The sequence below is a fragment of the Squalius cephalus genome (assembly GCF_949319135.1).
Source record: "Squalius cephalus genome assembly, chromosome: 6".
Taxonomy (NCBI): domain Eukaryota; kingdom Metazoa; phylum Chordata; class Actinopteri; order Cypriniformes; family Leuciscidae; genus Squalius; species Squalius cephalus.
In genome coordinates, this window is record NC_137127.1 from 45,134,220 (window position 1) to 45,158,573 (window position 24,354).

The 24,354-nt window shown below is 37.8% G+C and overlaps 1 protein-coding gene across 7 annotated transcripts in view; it reads right to left on the reverse strand.

Annotated features, from left to right (window-relative positions):
- Positions 1-1,086: 1,086 nt before the first annotated feature.
- kirrel3b (kirre like nephrin family adhesion molecule 3b) overlaps positions 1,087-24,354 on the reverse strand; it is a 199,505-nt gene continuing 176,237 nt past the window's right edge. The window contains exons 10-17 of one of the 7 annotated variants that reach the window (XM_079873355.1): positions 16,690-16,790; positions 14,904-15,102; positions 12,678-12,785; positions 11,849-11,872; positions 11,676-11,759; positions 9,997-10,106; positions 9,281-9,367; positions 1,087-5,954 (exon numbers count right to left, since the gene is read on the reverse strand). In XM_079873355.1, coding sequence (XP_079729481.1) covers positions 5,487-5,954; positions 9,281-9,367; positions 9,997-10,106; positions 11,676-11,759; positions 11,849-11,872; positions 12,678-12,785; positions 14,904-15,102; positions 16,690-16,790 — 1,181 coding nt within the window. In that variant the 3' untranslated portion in view covers positions 1,087-5,486. Of the gene's footprint in view, positions 5,955-9,280; positions 9,368-9,996; positions 10,107-11,675; positions 11,760-11,848; positions 11,873-12,677; positions 12,786-14,891; positions 15,103-16,689; positions 16,791-24,354 lie in introns of all 7 variants that reach the window. The other 6 variants (XM_079873354.1, XM_079873358.1, XM_079873357.1 and 3 more) reach the window with 6 other exon arrangements.

Sequence of the window (24,354 nt, forward strand, 5' to 3'; positions counted from 1 at the left end):
AGATCCTTTAGTTCAGTGCCAATTACTGCATTTTGCCTTTGCAGACGAGTGCATTATGTTTTATAATTTCCGGATTTTTATTTTAATGCACTGGCAACTTCTGAATGTTTTTAGTGATCCAATCCCAATGCTTCTTGAGTGCAATTTGGATTGTAATGTACTGTAGTCTGATCCAGTGTAACAGGATCCTACGAGTTTAGGTATTATTTTTTCCAAACAAAAGAACAGAAAATAAATTGAAAACATCTCTGAAAGCACAGTGTAGTCTACATTTGCAAACCATTTTACCTGAGATGACGTCTCCTGGGGTTTCCAAAAATTGCTTCTTTAGTGCTTGGCACAATTTACATTGTCTCCATACTGCAAGAGAGTGGTGATGTCATATGGGCTTATTAAAAGGCTCATGCAATTTCAGATGTCGCAGAAGAGGTGGGTGTACATCTTGTTTTGAATGTCAGATTAAGTCAGTAACTGTAATCTGATTACAGGAATTTCAGATCATTCATGATCATTCTTTGCATACAACATAAAAATGAAATCTTCATCACAAAGGTCTTACTGAGTAATCGTTTTCTCAAAAGAAATTAATAATGAAACATAAAAACTACACCAGGTTAATTTGTCCATCTGTCCAACTACTAACAAGGCTAGTAGGCTACACAACTGAATCGTCAAAATCTGAATGTTAATATTGACGATGATGCAGAGAGATAGAGAGAGCACATAATACACCCTCTAAATGAAGAAAAAAGAGGAAAAGCATTGCTACATGCAAATAATACAATGCAAGAACCATTTAGGGGAGATAGAAAATATAATAGGCTTAATATCCAAACAAAATAAATATGTGACATTATTTTCAGCATTTGAAATGCACTTTCATTAAAATGGGATGGGAAGTTTTACTTGTTAAATACAGATTTGATATAATCCATTTGCCTTTTGATTTATATAGACTTTCTTTGATTTATATAGACTTTGATACAGCCCCCCCACACCCCCCACACACACACACACACACACACACAAGCAAAAACACACATAGAGGTTTAAATAACGACATCAAGCACAACTCTTTTTGAAATGATTTTCAATTTTCTTTCAGAAATATACAGAGCCAAAGCATCATAAGATCACAGACCATTACAGGTAAAGTACATCTTTTTAATGCTTTTACTGATAGAGAGAGTCACTGCAAGAAAATAGTGGTTAACCTTCTTTCATAACTCCTGTACATTACAGTATAATAACTTCAGAACTGCTGGATTGATTTTCTCGACCTCTGTGTACACACACCATCTTTGTTACGGCAGTAGCATGTCACTTAAAGACTAACTAGATATTGTCTTGTGGAAATCAAATTTGAAATAAAAATCTGATGTAGAAAGTGCTTAAGACATGTAAAAAAAGAAAACACAACTGACACAAACATTCGTAGAGAGCTGCCCATCACTGAACATAATCCGCTCTCTTACGTACTGTACATTTTACAAATCATCATTGCAATGCCTCCGCAGTGCTTACACAATAATATGCCTATGCAGCCTATACTGTGACCATCCTCAAACAAAACTCGCTCTGGGATCGTCATAATAGAGAGGCCTATATAAAACAGTATTGGCGAGAGAGGGGGAATTCATAACATTCCATCAGCCAGTAGCCCGCCTGGCTGTGCTGAAATGTCAGGGGAGAAATGTAAAACCCATAAATGTGGTCTGCTGTCTGAAACTGGCAATGACCCTGTCCTATCATTCAGAGCGATATTTGTTCATCTGTTTGGTTTGGTTGTAAGTGCATGACCATCTGGTGCCTGAGTCAGGCAAGACTTGGGGTCCAGTGGGAGAAGGGATTGAAACTCACCAGGGCTGGGCGATAAGAAAAGTACACAGGCTACAAAAGAGTACGGAGAGCTACTCAAACAGAGCAACAGCCATAATCCAATATTTGCTTACAAGCGCCATGTTCATTTTAGCACGTGCTTGCAGCTTCTTTACATGAATGGTGACCTGTTTTGGGAGATTTTGTGGCTCTTTTCCCATGTTTTAAGACTGAAACAACTAGTCCATATGGTATAAATTGTTAACGCAAATGCTAATGTCAAATAATTAATACCCATATGGCTCTATTAGCATTGTAAAGTGGAAGTTAATGCAGTGGCAAAAGGTAGCTGCCCATTATTCAAAGTATGTCTTGGATAAGGTTGTTCAGCATTTAATTAAATGCATTAATATTAAGTCGTAGTGTGTAGTTTCTTTGCATGCAGTGTCACTAAACAGAATTGCAAAAATGATGGTTTACTAACAGGTTTCCTCTCTCTCTCATCTGTTATTGGACAAATTAACTGGTAGCCACACCCCAAACTAATGCCATGGTTAGAGAAAGTAATTTTATAATTAGGCTATAATTTGTTTGGACTTTTTCATATTTGCAGGGTTCCCACAAATATATTCTTTGCTGAACCTATTATTTCTTGTTATGCTCAGCTTTAAAGTATTTCATTTCACTCACAAAGTGCAGTTTCTGGCCAATGTCAATAAAACGATTTCTCCGAAACGGTCAAAAGGTGTGAAAACCCTGGATCTAAATTCATTGCACGTTGCAAGTTTGATTGTTGTGTGTTGCAAGATTTCTTTAGGTCTGTATTTTTTCATTTCACCTTGCGGGAAACATTTTGTGCCCAGCTATCAACAGAGAAAGATAGGCAAAGTAAAGTAACATATAGATATTTGATTTTAAACACTTCTCTGCCTATGGGTATAGCACTGGCATCGCCATCAACTGAGAGGAAATTTCTAAATTAAAGATTGATCGTTTGTACAGCATCAATGGTGCGATTTGCTTTCTGCCCTTTTCGAATGAAATTGACTAAAGAACAAAGCAAAATAACTGCAAATGTACACACAGAGAGCATGAAGGATTTATATACAGTGTAGGGAAGACTGAGCTATATTATCAGCACTGAAACAGGCCTTTTCCTGTTTAAGCCCCACAATGGGCACCAATCCATTTGTAAAATTAGACTCATCCAACAGCACTCATGTATGAAACCCATTGAAATGCCACAAACATAATCATACGTAAAGTGCTTACAGCACCGACTGACTCAGCGGCGTCACGCCTTGCAGTGTTTCTTGAATTCGGGTTGAAGGGAGGAACTGTCAGGTCTGTACAAATCAAATTGGTTCCTTTGGGTCAAAATCGGGATCTTTGCATTTCAAGAGTGAGAACCACAGTTCATTTCCTTGTTTATATGAGAGATTGCCTCTGGTCATTTATATCTTTATGAGAGAGGGGGAATGGGAGATAACTTGATGAGGAGATAAAAGAGTGGAGTGTCAGAAGCTTTGATAAGCAAAACACACTGATAGCTTTCATGCCCAATCTGTTTGTGCAGTCATAGGGCTTGGTAAGGATTCAGAGTGCCATAACCCAGGAAAGCTTTGGCAGGGAGAGAGGTGTTGATATCAGTGGATGTGAGCACAGTTGGCGCACATACTGGGATGAGCCTCAACCTTGTTATAAGGAGTCAGTGGCAATTTCATACAATTATGCCACTTAATGTAACACCACATAGATAATGCTGTGCTCTTGTCTAGTACTAGAAAAACATGCTGCCATAATTTTGACCCTTTTTTTTTTTTTTTGGTAGTCTGAATATTTCTCCCCAGTATAGCGATAACCAAAATGCTGAATGAATTAAGAAATAGAGCAGATAATGAAAGCAATTATATCCATTTCTAATGAATTGTGGCATAATACTTTTGTGAAGAGCACTGGATGATTTGTACTTTCAAAACAGCCAGAAATACATCTGTTTGGATCTTCTACTCTCGCCTGTGGTTTAGTAACTATACAGTATTTGGCCAAATGCCTCTAGTTTCCAGCTTGGCATACACCACAGCTTTGGCTTCAGTTTGCATCTCTCTACACATTCTATGTAGCATGCGATCCTAGCTCAATTTCTGTTAGCTTTATTTCAGTACCTTGATTCGGGACTAAGGGTGATATTACCTTGCAAGTGTTTTGAGTGAAGTGCTTGAGTTATCAGTAGTGCCATAGGTTGCAATTTCAGTTCCGTAGAGTAAAACATTGGGAAAAAACAACAACAACACACATTTACATTAAGTATGAAAGCCCACACTCAAAAAACATGAACACAAATTGCTCACTTATAACAGTGAGAGTACTCAATGCTGTACAGTCCAATGGCAGCCACATGAAGAGCAGACAGAAGATTCAACCTGGAGCAAAATGTAAAGTACTTGGATCTCGATTTGTAAACTAAATTTGTGTATTGCAAGAAACAAGCGATTTGAAAATATATCTAGAACATGTGTAACAAGCTCAGGCGATTTTTTTTTTTTTTTTTTTTTTTATGAATCGAAAGGAAGATTTTTTAGCATTATAATTTGACTTCACACAACAGGACACAGGACATAGTGCATCTTTTTAAAACCTAAGCATCATTGTTCCCATCTTCTGCGCATTATTCACACCAAACCAGATCAACCCTATTCGGAAAGAATAGTATTTAAAAAAATAAATAAAAAAAAACACTCTCAGGCTCAAATGGCCACACACCTTAAATAGTCCACCTGAATGCTCTCAAGTAGACAAGACTACATAATCCACTTAGTTCCCAGTGCACGTCCAATGAATTTTGAAATCAAGTTATTAAAACACTGAAAATAAAGAATGTTCAGAAAGAAAGAACAACAAAGTACACAAATATCTTATCTCTGAATGGTAAACCAACAGCTCATGGCCATTTTCTATCTGAGATTCTCACATTGGTATGTCAGACAAACTTTTGTCAGAAGGGCCAGAATCCAAAGATACTGACTGACAATAGTTTTTAAATCAGTTCATATATGTTTTTTTTTTTGTTGTTTTTTGTCCTTTTATATTTTTTCTTTTGTTTAGCTAGCTGTGGTAGAGGCATTGAGAAATCTTACATACAACTTTGACAGTTGTGCTTGAATGTACAGGAGCAACAGAGCATTGTCCTCTAATGGTGACGAGGAGTGGTAAGGAGTGTAGCCTTCATCGACTCTCCTCATCTGAGCAATGTTTCTATGCATTCTCCGAGGTCCGAGGTCGTTCATTCAGAGCTGTTTCAATGTTACTGGAACTACAGCAAGGACACTGGTTTTGTTTCTTGTGTCTTTCTGTGTTGGCAAGTGACGTCACTGTGGCACACGGTTGTTTGGAGAAAGTTTTTGGCCCAGACATTAAGGGCATTGGGAAGGGTAGTCCATGAGCTCATGACAAGGATCTGAAAACGGTAAGGCTTTTCAGAGCTGTAAATAAGATTTGGACAAATGATGAATATCCACATATATCAAAGAATGTTAAAAGGGTAAAATTAAACTGGCGTGCTAGATGTGCTTGAACTGCTTCCTGATTCTTGTCTGGGGGGGTGGGGGGTAATCCCCTTTGGCCAAACCCATCGCTGGATTCCTCTGTCTTCTGTCCATCTCCTGCTGTCAGACATGGGTCTGCATGCGTTTCTGCAGGGGCCGCGTGAGGTCTGAGTTCTGGGACGATGATTGAGAGTAATGGGACGAGGAGGAGGCCGAGGCCTTGCTGTCCTTGTCGAACTGCACATAGCCGTCCTGCTTGCTGTAACTGCTGACGCTGCTGTCGCACTGTGTGTCCAGGAAAGAGCTGGAGTCACTCATCGATCCTCGCTGGAATTCTCGCTCGCAAAGCTCGATGGAACTGCTGCCCATGCCCAGCACGAACCGCTGGCTGTAGTCGTACAGGCGGTTGGGTCCAGCACCCAAGGTAGAGTAGATGTTGGTGAAAGACATTCCTGTGGGAACCCTCTGTTTGCCGGTGGTGGCTGTGGCAGGGTCTCGCCGGAGCTCTGTGGTCTGGTTTCCTGCCAGCGTGGTTGGGGTGCCATGATGCTCCTTAAAGGTGTTCACACTGTAGTATCCATTAGTGGGATCCTTTGAGGAACAATGCATTAACAAACATGTCATTGAATGAAAGGAGTTAAACGAAATGACTCTAGGCAACAGTGAATAAATAGTTGTAAAGAGCTTTTGCACTAACAGCGAAGCCATTCATTTTCAAGAGTTGCCATTATCTGTACAATTGACACTGAGCTCAACTTAATGCAAAGAGGGATCAAAGCAATACTGTCTTGCACAGCTGCATACAGTTAAGCGTGAATGACTACTAGAAACCAAATGCACTTAGAGTTGGTAACCTCCAGCAATTCAATCACTGTCAGTGTGAACGCCCCTTAAGTGTGTCAAAAATGATCTTATACTCAAACATTTTGTACAATATCCAAAATTTTTGAAGACCCCACTCTATGTCAGCTTTTGGGAATGCGATCTTAATTATACTTGTACCGTAGTCAAATTTTCGAAAAATCAAGCATAGCGCTAGTTCTGCCAGGTCACGTCAGTCAGGCTCACATTAGCTGATACCCGTCTACAGGAATACGACGCCTTTCACAGAATTCCTATATAAAGGTCCAAGCAGCTTTATCGTGTTGCTCAGGAGCTAATTACCCTCCTCCATCCCCAGCTCCTCCTCTCGTCCAGTAAGAACAGAACTGCTAATCATCTTTGACGATAGTGGTCCTGACAGAAGTCTTAATACTATTATACCCTGTAAGTATACTGTAGCCCTATTCAGTTAACAATGATGAGGTTAGTTTAATTTGTGTTTCAAATATGAATTTTGGGTTACACTTTATTTTGATAATCCACTTTAGATATTCTACTAACTATAAGTAACTTTGCAGCATGTCAACATTGACATGTAGTTTGCAAATTAATGCGAGTTAGTTGACGTAGACTTGCAAAGTTACTTATAGTCAGTTGGGGAGCATCAAAATAAAGTGTCAGCAGATATTAAGCAGACAGTCTACTAATACTCTAAGGACTGCTAGTTGACATGTCGTTGCAAACTTACTTATAGTTAGAAGAATGTCTAAAGTGGACCATCAAAATGAAGAGTTTCTCATGCAACCTTGGCAAAAAAATATTGTATTTTTTTGACTAACTCTTCTTTTACTAATTTAACCGTCAAAATCGGAATGTCTTTGATTGCAGTGTAACGTTTTATTCTAAATGCTTCTCCTTTATTTCGACCATCATCTAACACTGTAAACTGAAGCTACATTTCTTGACAATTTGCTTGTGTGATGCATCTATTCTCTTTCTTTCTGTAGTGCCCTCACTTCTGTTTCAGAGCATTAAAAAGGCAAGAAACATGCATACAGCACTTCAAACAGAGGTAATACAAATAGGTTTGGATCAGTCACTGGAGTAAAGTGACCATCTTTAGCAGTACCCTCAAAACATCATTACAGGCTAATTAGACAAAACCTTGATACACAAACTGGTTGTCAGTCTGTACTTTTCAGCTTTAATTGGACTTCGGAATCAGGGCTTTTCAATCTGTCATGGAAAGAAAAAATCAAAGCGAAGGAACTTGATACCATGGCTGCTGTCGTTGTCGTGGTGCTTTATCAGTACAGTTGCTAAGAAGCAAAACAGGCGCCAAAAGTGGACGTGGTTGCCATTTTGAGCGGGTGTGCAGGCCAGATCCCGCGGGGGAGAGACGATAATCACCGGTAGGTGACTTCTCTATGACAACACGAGAAAGGCGTTGTCAGACGCGGTTTTATCAGGCAACAGGGATTGTGTGCACTCCATATCTGTTCACACTGCTTATTTTACACACTCATCTACATGTAGGGAGGGAATCAGTCCCGCTGGGAGCAGGTAGAGGAGGCCATGAAGCAGACTTTAGGAACACTGCGTTTGCACACGGAAATAAGTACAAACGAGAGAACAAAAGCTATGCTACTCTTGTCAGGAACTGCTGTCTGCTTAACGGTGGGATCATATGTTAATCAAACTATAATTACAATAGTTATTCTTTGTGCTCACACAAAATTTAGCTAAATTAGTATCTTACTTAACATTCTCGATGATCAGTGCAAATGCTTAAAGGATTTAATTGCGTATAAGACTTTAATTAGTTTTTTCCTTAAATATTGGTTTTGTCTGAACAAAATTTTAAATATCAATTTTCTAAGCAATTTCCTGGCATTAATGATGAACACTCAGCCTTATAAAGCCTTAGCATCCTTTTTTTTTAATGCAGTTATCACATTCCTTCAGTTTCACATTAAAACTGCTTTATTTTGTTCTGTGTGACTTCTTAAGTGTTAGCAGTGCAGCAGTGCTCCCACACAACAGACCCCTTGCAGAGCTCTTGTTCGAGAAAATGATGGAGAATGACCTTAATGGCTTATTTATTTATAAATCAAATAAAGATCATAATTATCAGCAATTGTGTAGAGAAATGTAATTACCATTGCAGATCAACAAAGTATGAAATATTATTTATGAGTAAGAACCATAATTTGAAAATGAATATGAAGATTATCTTTTTTATTTATTCAATCTATTTAAGCACATACACTCTTAAAAATAAAGGTTCCAAAAGGGTGTTTTCACAGTGATGCCATGTCACGGTTCTGTCACTTCACATGGGATGAGAATTCACACATTCTTGTGCGCTTTAGACTTGTTGTGTGAGTGTGTGGCTTTGGGTTCGCTTGGGCCGTATGCTTTTTTTTTATGCACGGTTCATGTTTATATCGGCTTCGTTCTTTCTACACAGCACAAGACAACAATCTTCTTTTTCTTTGGCTGCGTGCTTTAATGTCATGTTTTGTGTGGACACGCAGTCGGTGACGATGCATTCACACGGGGCGTCGGTGTTAACGCTTCTCATTTACTTTGAATGGGTGACGTCATGCATTGCCGAACTGAATTGTGGGTTCGGAAGTGTTGCGTCACTGGCGTTGCTTGCGGAAGAAGTTGAAAACGTTTAAAAAAAATCTACTAAACACAGGTGCAAAATGGGTTAAGACATGCTTATTGGGTGTTAAATAATGATGCAAATACCAGTAAATTAACTAGCGCAAACCCTAGTAAATCACCTCGTATGATTCATTAACATACTCTCCTCTTATAATTTTTGCGTCTGAAAGGGAAACTCCTACAAATTCATGTACAGTAAGGCTATCCACAAATATAACCCTGTCCACACCTTTTCAGTGCTATTTTTTCACTGCGTGTCTTTAGTAAATCCAGACAGTATTTTTTTAAACACCCTAAGAGGGTTTGCACTGCCACAAGCAGTTAGTAAATCTGGCCCTCAAACTTGAGAACCTTTTTTTTTGCAATGGAATGCAACTCCTCTCTTTCTTACATCACTTCCTCCAAATCCCATGGAGACATACCTTGATGTGCTGATACTCTTTCTCCTCTTCCTGAAGAACCTCAAGTTGCTTCAGAACAGACTCTTGCTGAAACTCTCCCCGTTCAATCTGCAGCAAACAACAGACCCATCCTCACGTTAATATCTGGGTTACCCTCTCCCTTTCCCGCAAATCACTGTGCAGCTTTGGTACTCCAAAACACTTCCAAATTCCAAAAGGAAAGCTACTTCAACTGGGGCAATTTCCTGTGAATATTCTGCATGTCATTAGCCGAAATTTGCAATGCAACACCATATTTGGGAGGTGTCCAAATTCGTTGTCTTGCTTTGTCATAAGTTTTGCATCCTTAACTCAAACAAAGCTCTGATTCTAGGCCTTTGAGGCTTGTGTGGCAATGAGTGAAATTTCCAAAGAAGGGGGCAGCATGTTTTTTTGACAAACACTTGATCACTGGCATCTCTATGATTACATCTATGTCCATGTCCTCCCAGGAAATGCAGGCTAGGGGCTAAATATAGGCATCCAGGCCAGCAGGGTTCTCACACTTATGCTGCATTATTCATGGGTTTGACGTTAGCAGTGGCAAGGGAGATAGACGCTATTAGTGTTGGGGTGGGGATGATTAGCATTCATTAGCTAAGGACGTGACAGGGACTAGTATAATGAGCTAGCTTGTTGATTTGGGGGTGCTGATGGGGTAATGGCAAGCGGGATGTTTACTTCAGAATGTGACTCACCATGAGTTGCTTCATTGCGGAGTGTTCCTCGTTTTCTCTGGCTGCGTTGTGATCTTTGTGTACAATTTCCACTCGAATGTCGTTCTTGGCTGATACCACACCTTTGAGGTCTGAGAGGAAAGTTACATATGTTACTGCAGTCGTGCCATTTTGTGTAATGTACTGATGTGAAATATATATATTTTTTAAAAATATCTATCTCCATGCCACTTCACATTGCCTTAACAAGAGTCCCTAAACACAAATGCTGCCTTCAAGTCATATTTACAAACTAAGATGAATCCCAACTTTCTGACATTGGGGCATGTCAGTAATGATATATAAGAATTTATACATTTATAGTTTTGATAATTAGCATATATTATATTATAATAAATGTTTTTATATAATAATTGATTATTATACTAATTTGATAATTCATTATGTAATTTATTATGGTAACACTTTAGTTTAGGGTCCAATTCTCACTATTAACTAGTTGCTTAATAGCACGCATATTACTAAGAAATTGGCTGTTTATTATTACTTATAAAGCACATACTATATCACTAGATTAAAAAGTTCTTTAAGTTGGCTTGAGAACTTTAAGTTGGCTTGAGAAAGTTTGGACCAGAAAGTTTGAAGTTTAAAGTAGTTTGAAGATTAAAGTAGTTTGAAGTTGAATTTAGTTTAAAGTTTAAAGTAGTTTAAAGTTTAAAGTAGTTTGAAGTTTAAAGTAGTTTAAAGTTTGAAGTAGTTTAAAGTTTGAAGTAGTTTAAAGTTAAAAAGTTGCTAGGGTGTTTCTAGTGGGTTGCTAAGGTGTTCTGGGTGGTTGCTAGGTGGTAGCTGGGTTATTCTGGATGGTTGCTAGGGAGTTGCTAGGGTGTTCATCCCTTAATCCTACCCGATACCTACAATTAACAACTACCTTACTAACTATAATTATTGTTTTTTGAGTTTGAAGTTGTAGTTAATAGTGAGTTAATACTCACTATTACTATGACATTAAACTAAAGCATCATATATCAAATAAAAATATGATAAGCATCAAAGCATATATATATATATATATATATATATATATATATATATATATATATATATATATATATATAATGTTCTTCATTTTGATGGGCTAGCGTGTAAATAGTTTCCTGATTTGTCAGAAAGTGAATTAAATAGAGAGAAATGTTGTGAACGTTTCAACAAGGTTCCATTAGTTAACATTAGTTAATGCATTAAGTAACATGATCTAACAATGAGCAATACATTTGTTGCAGTATTTATTAATCTTTGTTAATATTAGTTGTAACATTGTTAGGTCAAGTTAGCTCAGGAAATAAAACGAAGAGATACAACTTTTGATTTAATAATGTATTAGTAAATGTTAAAAATAACATTAACTAAAATTAATAAATGATTTATAATATTTTTCCATTGTTAGTTCATGCTACCTAACGCAGTTAACCAATGTAACTGTTTTTAATCCATTTTATTCCAAATAAAACCACATTCCGTCATAATTACAACATCCTAAATCTTCTGTAGGAGGACTTGAAGGCAGCATAACACCACAGAACCAAGATAAGAGGAACCCAAGAGGAACCATTATACATCACATTAGAATCACACAGCTCATCTTGACGCATTGAAGAACAGTGTTTATAGATAATTGGTGACGGTCAGGTAACAGGTCTTACTTTCTGTCTTAATTTTGCTTGCAAGTTCTCTCTGCTGAGCACAGATGGAGGTGGGCAGTGTAGGCATAACCAGGTGAGCGTCTTCTGTGGCATACAACAACAACATGCTCAACGCTAGAAATGCCACCAACAATCATAAACTGCAAGCTCATTTTTCGCTGTCTGACGCTAACCTGCACATGGATGAGCTGTTTTCTCTTTTGATCATGTGAGAGAATGGATGCGGTAAAAGGACAACAAATAAGAAACACAGAGATAAGGGTGGGCGGTATGACAAAAGCCTCATGAGTAGCAAAAAGATTTGTAAGAAAAAAGCTTTTTACTGCCACATAAAAAAATGAATGTAAGATTTTGAGAATCATGATGTAAAATGATGATATTTAGGTAGTAACATTGACATATAATAACATATAGTTACAGCATTACGACTGACATTTTTAAATTTTATTCATGACATATTACACCCCTTAATCAACATAAAAATCATGCACTAAAATGCACACGTAAATAACAAAAAATACATAATAAGTATGACTGACTGATTAATGTACACAGCCTCACATGTGTTTGAATAAAAGCACTTAAGTTAAATATTTCAATTAATGCAAATTATGTTGCAATGTTTCTAGATCACTGTAAGCAACCTACAATTAAACCTTACTAATGTACAGTTAGCGACACCAAAAACACATGGCACACTTAAGCTAAATCCCCCACATTATAATCAAAGATGTTGTCTACATTGGAATAATACTAAAATTTTCTTTCTTTTTTTTTTTTTTTTTTTAAAACAGCATTGCAGAATTTTGCATTTCTGGTCTATACCGTCATACCACCCAACCCTACACAAACACTCAACTAAAAGGAATATATACTGTTGAAATAAAGGCTTGGTTTCTGTGAAGTGACATGAACACCTTAACAACCTGCCCTTTGTCTGACTGAGGAACACTTGTTCTGGTGATGGACATGCTGGAAGCCAATTGGCTGAGAGGTACATACTTCTCTGAGAGCGTGTACAGCAGAACGCTCCGATGGTTCCCATGAGGACGATGAATGCAACGAAAGCGCCAACTGCCACGCCGATGATCACAGCAACAGGGAGGGATTCTGTTGGAAAACAAAACAGAGCCTTCTACAATAACACAGCATGGGCAGGACTGGTGGATCCAGCAACGCAAACACCACCTCTCACTCCTGAACATACTGTATTTCAAGACCCGCACCAGCACGGAACAAATGAGAATCAAATGTGTCAAAGAGACATTTGCACCTTCAAGGCATCTATTCAAAGGCAATTAACACTGCCATCACCTAGTGAAAGCACAGGTATCCTCAGTTTACATGAAAACCAGGCGTAACAATTTGCAGACATGCCAATTATCGCATATGTTTAGCACATCATGGCACGCACTTAACGTCTTGAATGTGAACTCTGCATCGGATTTTATCATTCACCTTGGATCATTTACATACTCTGATTGGACGTGGGTGTAATGTGAATTCCAGCAATCCCACGAGTGTTTGATATGCTGTGCTTTGGCTAATTAGAGCCAAATCAACTGTTTTATTTGTACTTTTGTTGGTATATTTATACCAAATGATAACCAGATTTTATGGCCAAATGATAATGAGAGTCAGACAATAAGCTGTACAATGCTAATTACTGTCTCGCAGTAAATTAAGCATTATGACCCCTGCGTACTTACCAATTTGCATATTTAATGTCTGCATTACTGCATGCAAGTACTAAAAACCCAGAAATGCATTTTTCATTAAAGGAATAGTTTACCCAAAAATGTTTGTTACACAAAGATATCGTATGGCTTTAGAAGACTTTTGAAGAGTTGTATAATGATACTTTTGATGCATTTGCCTGCTTTTTTGGTAACCATTCATTGTAATTTCACGGAAAAGAGCAACCAGCACATTTTGTAAAATTTCTTCTACATTCCACTGGAAAACAAACAAAACAAAAACAATGGCCAAATTCTCATTTTGTGGTGGAAATTAGTTCATTAAAGTGCCCTTATTATGCTATTTTAAAGGTTTTAAAGGTCTCCTACAATAGGTTTACATGCATCCAAGGTCCGACTTTAGTTTTCTCATTATATACATTGCACATCACCTCATTTCTCAAAGAGTCTGAAAACGGTTCATTCGAAGATTCAGTCTCTCTAAACCCCTCCTTTCTGAGAGCCTTCTCTGCTCTGATTGGTCAGATGGCTCAGTCTGCTGTGATTGGTCGACCGCTTACAGCGCGGGTTGGAAACTAAACACTCATTACCATTTCTGAATTTCAGCTCCGGAGGTTTCCTCAGCGCTGATAGTGATACGAAAAGTAACGATGGTGACGTTATCAAATGAAGCGCGAGTCTCAATCTTTTGAAGTGCATGGAAAGTGGATATCCTGTGCAGCGCTAAAAACAGTGTGTTCTCGACAAGTCGACAACACGAACCAAACACTTCCAAACCTCAGCTACAACTACAGTGTTTGAGAGCGGGGAAAATCAGATGTTGTTCGTGGGCAGCCAATGAAGAGCGTAGGCTGGCATTATGCAAATTTGTTACATTGTTACGATTACTGATGACTCGCTTCGGCAGTTCAGAATCGATTCTTCCTTTTAGGAGACGATAACTCTATTGTGCACTTTGATCTTTAAAACTTTGCAGACCTTTTGCATTCACAAACAGCTATATTACACACTGCATGAAAGGCACTTTTCGAAAAAAACAATCACTTCAAAGATCAAGTGAGACAAAATAGGTCTAAAATGTATGCAAATAAATCCAAACCATGAAATCGCTAGCGAGATACATTGTAAGAAATGCACAAGAGAGAAATAATAAACTGTAGCAAGGCTGCAAATTAAATAGTGCTAAGTGTTGTTAATAAATTTACAATATTTATTAAAGTTGCAGTTAAAAGTGCAATTACTTTTGCTGTTGCCATGAAATAATAATTTGCCGATTGCTGAATGAAAAGTAATCTAAAATTGGTAAATTAGGAAAAAGATATTAATATGATGTTGATGTGACTTGCTAATCTCATATAAAGTGATACATAATGTATAAAGTGATAAATGGAAAGTAATGGAGAAAATACTGAATGTTTTTGGTCTATTCCAGTGTTTTCAAACACCATGGTTATGAAACACTTCATCACTATTCTACCGCAGACATGTTTTAAAGAAAAGAAGGTGGAACCTGGCGGACCTTGGATCCCACCTTGTTCCTTGAGGCGAATGATCTCCGTATCCGAGCCAAAGCTGTTCCAGGCGGTGCAGTTGTAGATGGTCTGAAAGTCGGCAGGTACGATGTTACTCATGGTGAGCGTGGACAGCACTCCGTCCTCAGTGCTTACGGTCTCCACCGTGTAGCGACCTGACGTCCCCGACTCCAGGACAGTCTCCTTCCAGGACCAGGCCTGATGAACAACAGAAGAAACCATATTGAAAAGACCAACAGTTTAGGCATACATCTAACAAATTTTATTGAGGTTTATGCTTAACTCTTTCCCACCATTGACGGATTTTTATGGCAATACATATTTTTACTGTTATATGGTAGGGGGTGCTATTACACATCTTCTGAAAGAGTACAGAATCTCTGAATCAAACAAGCATTTGAAACAAGCAATAGAAGCACGATCATCAAACATTAAACAGTATATAAATCAAAAACGCCAATTGTTACAGAATGAAATGTCGACCCACGACGAGGTACAGGACTGTGAATTATGATGGACTCAATCTACTCCATCTATGTTTTGATCATCGTTCTGAATCCGATCCAGCTGTAGTTTTTGACAAAAAAATCAATTTTCAAAATGTTTATTTTTATTTTTATGAAACTTACCCACATTCAAGTGTTGAGAAAAAAAGAGTGCATGAAGCTTAAATAAAATATATATATATATATGTATATATATTATCTCTCAAAAAAGGCTTTGTCTTTCTGTAGATAGACAAAATATTCTGGCTGAAAGTTTGAAAGGTGGATGGCAACTTTATAATTAAAATCTGAAAAATGGGTCAGATGGGGTACAAAAATGATAGAAAAGTCTTATTATCTGACTTTCATTTCTCAAGTAAATATTCAAACTTCAAAATAATGCCTCATTTGTTTACAATGTATTTTTTACGCCATTTATTAACCTTCATTAATGTTAAAATTATTTAAAAAAATGTCCATGTTCATTTTAGTTCACAGTGCATTAACAGATACAACATTAACCAATTAGTTAGTTAATGTTAAATAATGTAAACAAATTAAATCTTGTTGCAAAGTGTTACAATTTTGAAGATGCAAGACCCTCTTTTTAGCTTCACAACCATTTTTTCGTTTCTTTTTTCCTTCAGGTAAATAGCATGACTCTACCAGTTATACTAGCACTAAGCAACATTAACCAGCCTGAATCAGCCTAGTGGTGCAAGCTGGTCTTTTCAGCTTGCAAAGAGAGACTTGCATTTGCTTTCACCTGCTTTATGGGCGGTATTACACTTCTAAAGTTATTACTGGTTGTTCCAGACCACAGGAGCAGTCTTTCCCATTCAACTGACATTTAGAAATAGCATGGCAATAAAAGCAAAGCCACACGAGTAAACATCGTGCAGAGATTACCTATGCACTTCCATGCACACGGCCACAAACACACACACACACATGCACAGAGTGAGTAATGAATCAAAAATTGGCCCGGAGAGGAGACAGTTCATCTAAGAGTGGTAAATCCTAATTGGATCTGTGGTAACAGGGCATAAGAATGCATTAAATGAGAAATTAGGGCTGTAAGCCTGCCATGTCTAATACCCGTTCACTCATATAGAGGAAACAAATGATTTGAGATGCAATTTCATTTATTAAACAGATCGTAACTCATGAGTGCGTTATGCATTATTGGACTGTGTTTACTGAGTCTAATGGAGTCACACAAGCCATGTGACAACAGCAAGCGCCCACTCAACAGCTGCAGTCCTGTCTGAGCTGAGTCACTGGAAGGAGAGGAACTCACGATGCGGTCTGGGGGTGGCGTGCTGCGGATGAAACATTTGATCTGTCCCTTTTCCCCGTGTGGAGCCTGATGTGTCTGAGTGCTGGAGATGGTCGGAGGTCCTGAGGAGAGAAAAGACACACATAGTCACTCGTCACATACTCAGAACTGTGAGCTAACAGTTCCCTGTTTGCGAGAGAGTCCTAGGAATCTCTTCAAAACTGCTTATGACTGGAGGACACTAGAGAAGACACCAGCGTGTCTAGGTTAAAACAGATGCATCGCTTTAAACAATATTTGCTAATAATTTATCCATCTATCGATTTATGTTACATATATTTTCTGTATAACCTGTTCCTAAAGTACAAGATTACAGCATAATATCTCTACCCCTACAGTTAGAGATATTATAAATACCTGTAGGTTGTTTGGATGTGGAAGATGCATCAGACTACATCAATTTGGCATGTTTCACTGTGACTCTCAAGTATCACTCCAGACACTTGAACCGGCTCTTTAAAAATGCTAAAAGTGCACTTGAATATACTCTGAGTCTGCATGTTTGCCAAGTTATAACATTCTTCATTCACTAGAAAATGTACACAAACCTCACTTTTAAATTAAATTCTGTTTACCACCCACTTTCTGTGTGCAGCAATAGCACATCTTCAGATGCGTCGGTCAAGCCGTCTTGACATTTGTGAATCTGGTGCATTGCATAATGACCCTCATTTGTACAGTTGGACTGCAGCTGGGATGTGAATAAGACACAGATACTGTTGAATTTGCCCTGGAGATTTACAGAAGCACGTACCAAGGCTGACATGCACATTACCAGTTCCAAGATCGACAAATTCTGCTGGCCCACGCTTCGAGAGAGGTGTAAAACTTTAACCGAGGAGGCTGAAGATCTCATCTGTAGGATCTGCCAATCAAGTGTGCGATACTGAGGCCTTGCAATGGCATGCTATAAATTTGGCATTAAAAGGAAAGAGCAGCATTGTATTGGGTTTGAATGGGCAGAATCTTAAAGGAGTCTCCTGTGGGCTGGTCTATTTAAGAGCTGTGTTAAGGGTGAGGCAGTGAGGGTCTGGTCTTCATTTTCAATCTTGAAAAGAACTGATTTATGGCAGGCCTCATGTCTCCCGAGGAGATAAGACTCAGCGTGCCAACTGCGAGTTTATTTCTATAGGCAGCAATCGGAAGAGTGCCAATGGTGGAAAAATGTTATTTTGAAGAGATAACGGCCCCCAGAGAGTCTCTTCATGTTCAGTTTTAACCCTGGGGTCTTGAACTTTGAACTCTGGCTTATGCTACAGCTCACCCTCTTTTTCCAAAATTGCACAAAACAAGCAAGGCACTGATGTAAAGGGTAAACACTGTTTCTCTAGGATAGATTTGGAGTAACTTCCCTGCTTAATGGATTACCGACCCTGCCAAAAACTGCACTTGCGTACACATGCACACACCAATCCACCAATCATGCATCTGCCAATCATCTGCGGCGGTGTCTCTCGGCTGATTCGTAATTGCAGTTTATTAACTGGCTCTTATTAGAATAAATTAGCATCTAGATGAGCATGAGGCAGATGGAGTGCTTTAGTGAGGGGAATATCAGGCTGGTGGAGAGGAATGTTACACTTCACACCCCTTCATTAGACATCAGTCCTGCAGCGATACCTTCCCGCTTGTAATGTACGCATGCTATGTGCATGCTACCCTTCGACTACAAAAATCACAATCCACACGATAGGATGCGTTAAAGGCTGGAGTGTGTGTGTAGTTGCAGGCGTAAGGTAAATCCATTCAGATCATTCCCTGCTGACAGAGGTAAGGCCAGCGCTCGGTGGCTCAGAAGAATCAGCCCATGGATCAGGCTGTAAATGAGGAATATAATTAGATAGCTTATCACTTATCCTCAGAATGCTGGGTTTAAGGAACTCCGTGGGGAGTGGGAAGGCTGGAGGCTGAGAGAGAGAGAGAGAGAGAGAGAGAGAGAGACTGGACATGGTTTACCCTTTACATCAGTGCCTTGCTTGTTTTGTGCTATTTTGGAAAAAGAGGGTGAAGTGTAGCATAAGCCAGAGTTCAAAGTTCAAGACCCCAGGGTTAAAACTGAACATGAAGAGACTCTCTGGGTGCCGTTATCTCTTCAAAATAACATTTTTCCACCATTGGCACTCTTCCGATTGCTGCCTATAGAAATAAACTTGCAGTTGGCACGCTGAGTCTTATCTCCTCGGGAGACATGAGGCCTGCCATAAATCAGTTCTTTTCAAGATTGAAAATGAAGACCAGACCCTCACTGCCTCACCCTTAACACAGCTCTTAAATAGACCAGCCCACAGGAGACTCCTTTAAGATTCTGCCCATTCAAACCCAATACAATGCTGCTCTTTCCTTTTAATGCCAAATTTATAGCATGAGAGAGAGAGAGAGAGAGAGAGAGAGAGAGAGAGAGAGAGAGAGAGAGAGAGAGAGTATTGGATTGCAGGGAATAGGTTTGTGACAGTAGGAGGCGTACAAGAGTCATAATGTACGGATCATCATGGGGTGGTGTCGTGTAAAGTGTCGTCATCCCACAGAGTCCTATCCCAAACGTTTAATGATGACGTTCCATTACTACAGCTGACATACTGAGCATTGTCCCATTGGTCTCTCATGCTTCATATTCAGGAGTTGTGAGCAACCTAATCTTATCTGATGCATTAATTTAACCATTTTACAATTTATGCAAAAAAAAATCAGCTCATTGCAAAAAAAAAAAGTTTGGTAACACTTCAGGGAACGCATATCTTAACAGTGAATATGTGTTCCCTAATCTAAAGTGTTAACAAAAGTTTGTACCATTCCACAGTGCGATTATTGTTTTTTACACTTTAGTTATTAACCTTGCGCTAAGCACAACACATTTATCTCTGCACCACTGTCACCATTTATTTCACTAGCTTTCATTTGCCAAATCATTAATCTTTGGTGATTTCTCTCTTCTCCTATATATCTGCAAGTTGGCATGGGAGTGGAATACTAATTTTCCTGGGGTATGGATATCAGGAGATGGAAAAGAAAAATATTTCCAAAAGGAAGGACACTAAAATGGGCCCATTTCAGCTTCCTTTTTCTCCATTTTTTTTTTCTTTTCTATGTGTGTAAACACTCTTGTGCACACACATACACTTAGACAAGTATATATTTCCCTGTGTTTTTTTGGTCATCAAATGTGCACCAGTGCACTCATGCACACAAACCAGAAGTAGCAACCTTCCACAGAGACGCATATGTCCCATTTCTAAGCCGAGTTAATGTACTTTTCCCTGGAAACATAATGTAATCTTCCTGGCATACATACATGAACGCTTTCATGCACAAATATGTTCCATTAACCCAATAATGAGTATGCCATTGAAAACTACACATGTAAACAATGTGATTAAAACAAAAAAAAAAACATCCCACCAATTACTGTACTCTCAGATTGCAGCTAACTGCAAGTGCTTGATGAAAGAGTGCATGAACCTGTGTGCAGTAAGAGGTGATTCGCAGATTGTAGCATGTGAAAGGTTGAGTCTGGTTTGTTTCGCCTCATTTCCGCTGCCATATATTTTCATTACAGCACTCCAAGAGGGCTGAACCCAGTTCCGTGAATAGTGCACGATCCGTGTGTCCTCTTGCCCGCAGATCCAGCAAATAAATGCAGGACCTGGACTCCTCTTACCTGCACACTGACCTTGGGCACACAACTCCCTATTTTTAAATGTCTTCCCTGAACTCACAGAAGTGCCTAGAAATTACTTCCCCCTTATTCCTTTCAACCTCATTTTTGTTATAGCATACAATGTTCCCTAAGGCACTTCACCTCCACTAGATTGTGCCTTCACCCCATGGCAAAGCACACGTTTTCAACCATCCATCTATTAAGGAATTTCACACTTTCACAGATTCCACAATTGGTGACATTATATGAGCGAGTCAGTGGAGCTTGTGTGATCTGTCTCTGCAGTGCAATCAAGACTAAAAGAGGAAAGGTTAATGATCTCACTGTGAAATAGGATTTGTATCTGTTCACATACAACGATACAATTACGCATGGACAACTGTGTCAGAAATTGTCGCATGAGTGAGTTGATTGTCGCATTGATACTCCTGCATATTACAAACATTTTCCCCTGCATGATGTTAACATTTAGCAGCAAGAAAACAGATGCCTTGTCAAAATAAAACAATTTCTTATTCTTACTGTGCACTACTGTTTATAAGCCTGGAATCTTTAGGATTCTTTAAGGAGTCTCTTCTGCTAACCAAGGCTGCATTTATTTGATCAAGAAATACAGTAAAAATAGTCATATTGTGAAATATTATTAAAATTTAAAATGTAATGTTTCAGTGTCATTATTCCAGTCTTCAGTTCTGAAATCATTATAATATGCTGATTTTGCATGCAAGAAACATTTCTAATTATTATCAATGTAGAGAACAGTTATTGCTGCCACACTACGTTTTTTTATTTATTTATTTATTTTTAAGTAATTGATACTTGTATGCAGAAAGGACACATTCAATTGACCAGTAAAAGTAGTAGTGACAGTAAAAACATTTATAATATTACAACATATTTATATTTGAAATAAAAGCTGTTCTTTTGAACTTTCTGTTGATCAAAGAATTTTGGAAAAAAAGTGTCCAGGTTAAACTAAACAAGTAATAAAAACTCAGTGAGTGTTTTAGCGCAATTTTCTGACGTCATGGGATCACAACACTAAGAGATAGTAAATCTTTTTATGTTTTTTTTTTTTTTTTTTTTTTGTGCGTTCCCGAGATTAGACCTTCCTTAACATAATGCCGAAAACCCGAAGTCTCTAGGTGGTCTGGTTGAGGAGGAGATAGAAGTGCAAGATTGGTGCGCACAGACAGAACAGAAATCATGAGTTAACAATCGCAATTTTGTCCGTAAAATTGCGCTAAAAAAAAAAAAAAAAAAAAAACCCGCAAAAAGAGTTTGCAACATACGTGTTTCTAGAGCAGCAAATCAGCATAGTAGAATGATTTCTGAAGTGAAAATGATGTGACACTGAAGACTGAAGTAATGATGCAGAAAAAAAAATATACATTTTAAAATATAATATTATAGAAAAATTATCTTTACATTTGTAATATTTCACAATATTACTGTTTTTTTTTACATTTTTTTTTTTAAATGCAGCCTTGGTGAGCAGAAAAAAAAAAAAAATCATTTATTTGAACAGTAGTGTATATATAACAAAACAAACAAATTGAATCCGCAAGCCATATCCACAAGCAACATCACAAATAAATGAACATAAGGACACATCCAGATATTAAATCCCATTAAGGCTCAAAATACACATGGATAAATGAGATCCCTATCTGAGGATCTAGGGAACAAAAAGCAGAAAGCAATGTGCATCCATTAGCGTGTTTTCTGCAAACGGTGTCCCCTGCTAGCTATTTGATTATAATTAAATTACATTGGCCCTGAGAGAACGCTGGAACTCTCTTGTCTATATTCTGAGTCTCAGTAGGAGCTCTGGGTTCCAGTGACAGGCAACTGGGAGGAAACATATATTGACGAATTCTAAACATGTGCATTTAATTGTTAGCATTAATTAGTTTCTATGTGACTCAGTGAGGGTCAACCTAGCATAGGTCAATTGTTTCTTATTTGAGCTCTAGTTCCCCTCTCACTTGCTTTCTCCCTTTTATTTTTCTCTTACTGATCAAGCCTTTGAAACACAAAGCTCTGGTCATCAATCATTCTTCACGTCAATGCTCTTGAATTTCACTCACTCGTCAGGAGCACATGTTGATGAGGAAGATGTGAAATGATCGGCTTCATCTCCCAAATGCACCATAACTTGAAACAATCAGCTCCGTGCAACAAGAGAGCCTGCGCCACATGTTGCCACATCAAAGACTGCGCTATAGGTGCTCGAGTCTAACATCCAGCACTCGTGTTCACTTCCAGAAATGAGTTGGAACACAGCTTGGAGTCCTCTTGAGGCTTTTAGAGCGAAAGGGCTCACTTATTGAAAAGAATCAAAAAAGTCTAGCTTTTTTTAAGACAGATCCAGGTCAAGAGGTGTAAAATGATGCAAAAAAAATAATAATAAACAAGGTAAATGGGTAATTAATAAAATAGCAATTCAGAGAAGGTAATCTTACACTGTAAAAAAAATCCCGTTGTTTTTACGGAAAAAAACTGCCAGCTGTGGTTACCAGAACAATACTGTACTTGAACAATACTTACGGAGTTACATGTAAATTTTACATTTTAAACATGTGAATTCAACATTGGGATTCAGTGATATTTACATCACTGCTACACTGTAAAAAAAAAAAAAAAAAAATTTTTTTTATTAATATCTGTTTTGTACCATAGCATTACACTGACAAACCAACAATCACAGCAGTAATGAGAGTCACATGATTAATCAAAGCTCATAACAAGTAGTACTTCCACAAGTTAATATTAAAATATATAGAAGGTGCACAAAGTAATTCACACAAACATTAAGCACCATCATGGTAACACACATGACATTTTAAAAATACAATAAACATTAATTTAACAACATTAAATGTAACATAAAACCCTAATGTACATAACTGATTATAAAAAAAAAAAAAGAAAACTATGACGAAACATAGTTATTTCAACAAAAATACATCAAATGTGAAGTGTCATGCAGGGAATTGTGGGAATGTCAATTTACGTTTTTTCACTGTAAATTATACAATGACTTGTTTTTTACTTCCAAAAATGTAAATTTAACTGTATTTTACAGTAAAACGACATTAAATGTACCATTAGATCTATCAGAGTTATTTACCGTATATAGTAAGGCAACTTTCTGTTAACCAATTAACAGTTTTTCACTGTAGCATTTTTACAGTCTTTTACTGTTAAAATCATGATCATTTTTTACAGTGTAGATACTACATATACACGGCATCAACAAACAAATTAATGTTTTTTTTTTTTTTTTCGCAGATGTGTCTTAAGCATTATTTGCATAATTGTTAACACATTCTCATAGAATGTGAAACCAAATTTGCTTCATTTCACTTCTGTAATGTGGTGGATTTTTGAGAGAAAAAATAAGCAGAGGAGAATTTGATTTTAACCATTGAGAATTGATCTGATTGTAAAAAAGTGACATACTAATATAGTGCCAGACCAGGGGTGTGAATCTTCAGGTCGACTGTGATTCGATTATTTTGATTCAAAAGTGATGTCTGAAAATTCTATTGAATTCAATGCACAATTCGATTCCATTTGAATGGACAGTCATTCTATTCAGTATTTTTATTTTTATTTTAAGGGTTAAACACAGTATATTGTCAAAATCTCTTGCTAAGGTTCCTTACTTTTATACCTGTTCTTTATAGACGCTATAGTCAACTCAAAAAAATATTCACAGATGGTAAAAGAGTGGCAGAGCCTTCGGCAACTTTAGTTGCCTGTGGGCTTAAATGTTTTAATACTACTGTGAAACATGATGGCACAGTGTTTGATCTTTTCATAAACCTCCAGATATCTTTCTACTACCAGAAAAACAAACAACATGACTGCATTTATTAAGGATTCCATGCAATCCAGAACTCTCTAGTCAAGAATGAATGCAAAGAAGAGGTACTCTTCACTGTCCCCATAAAGAACAGAATGTA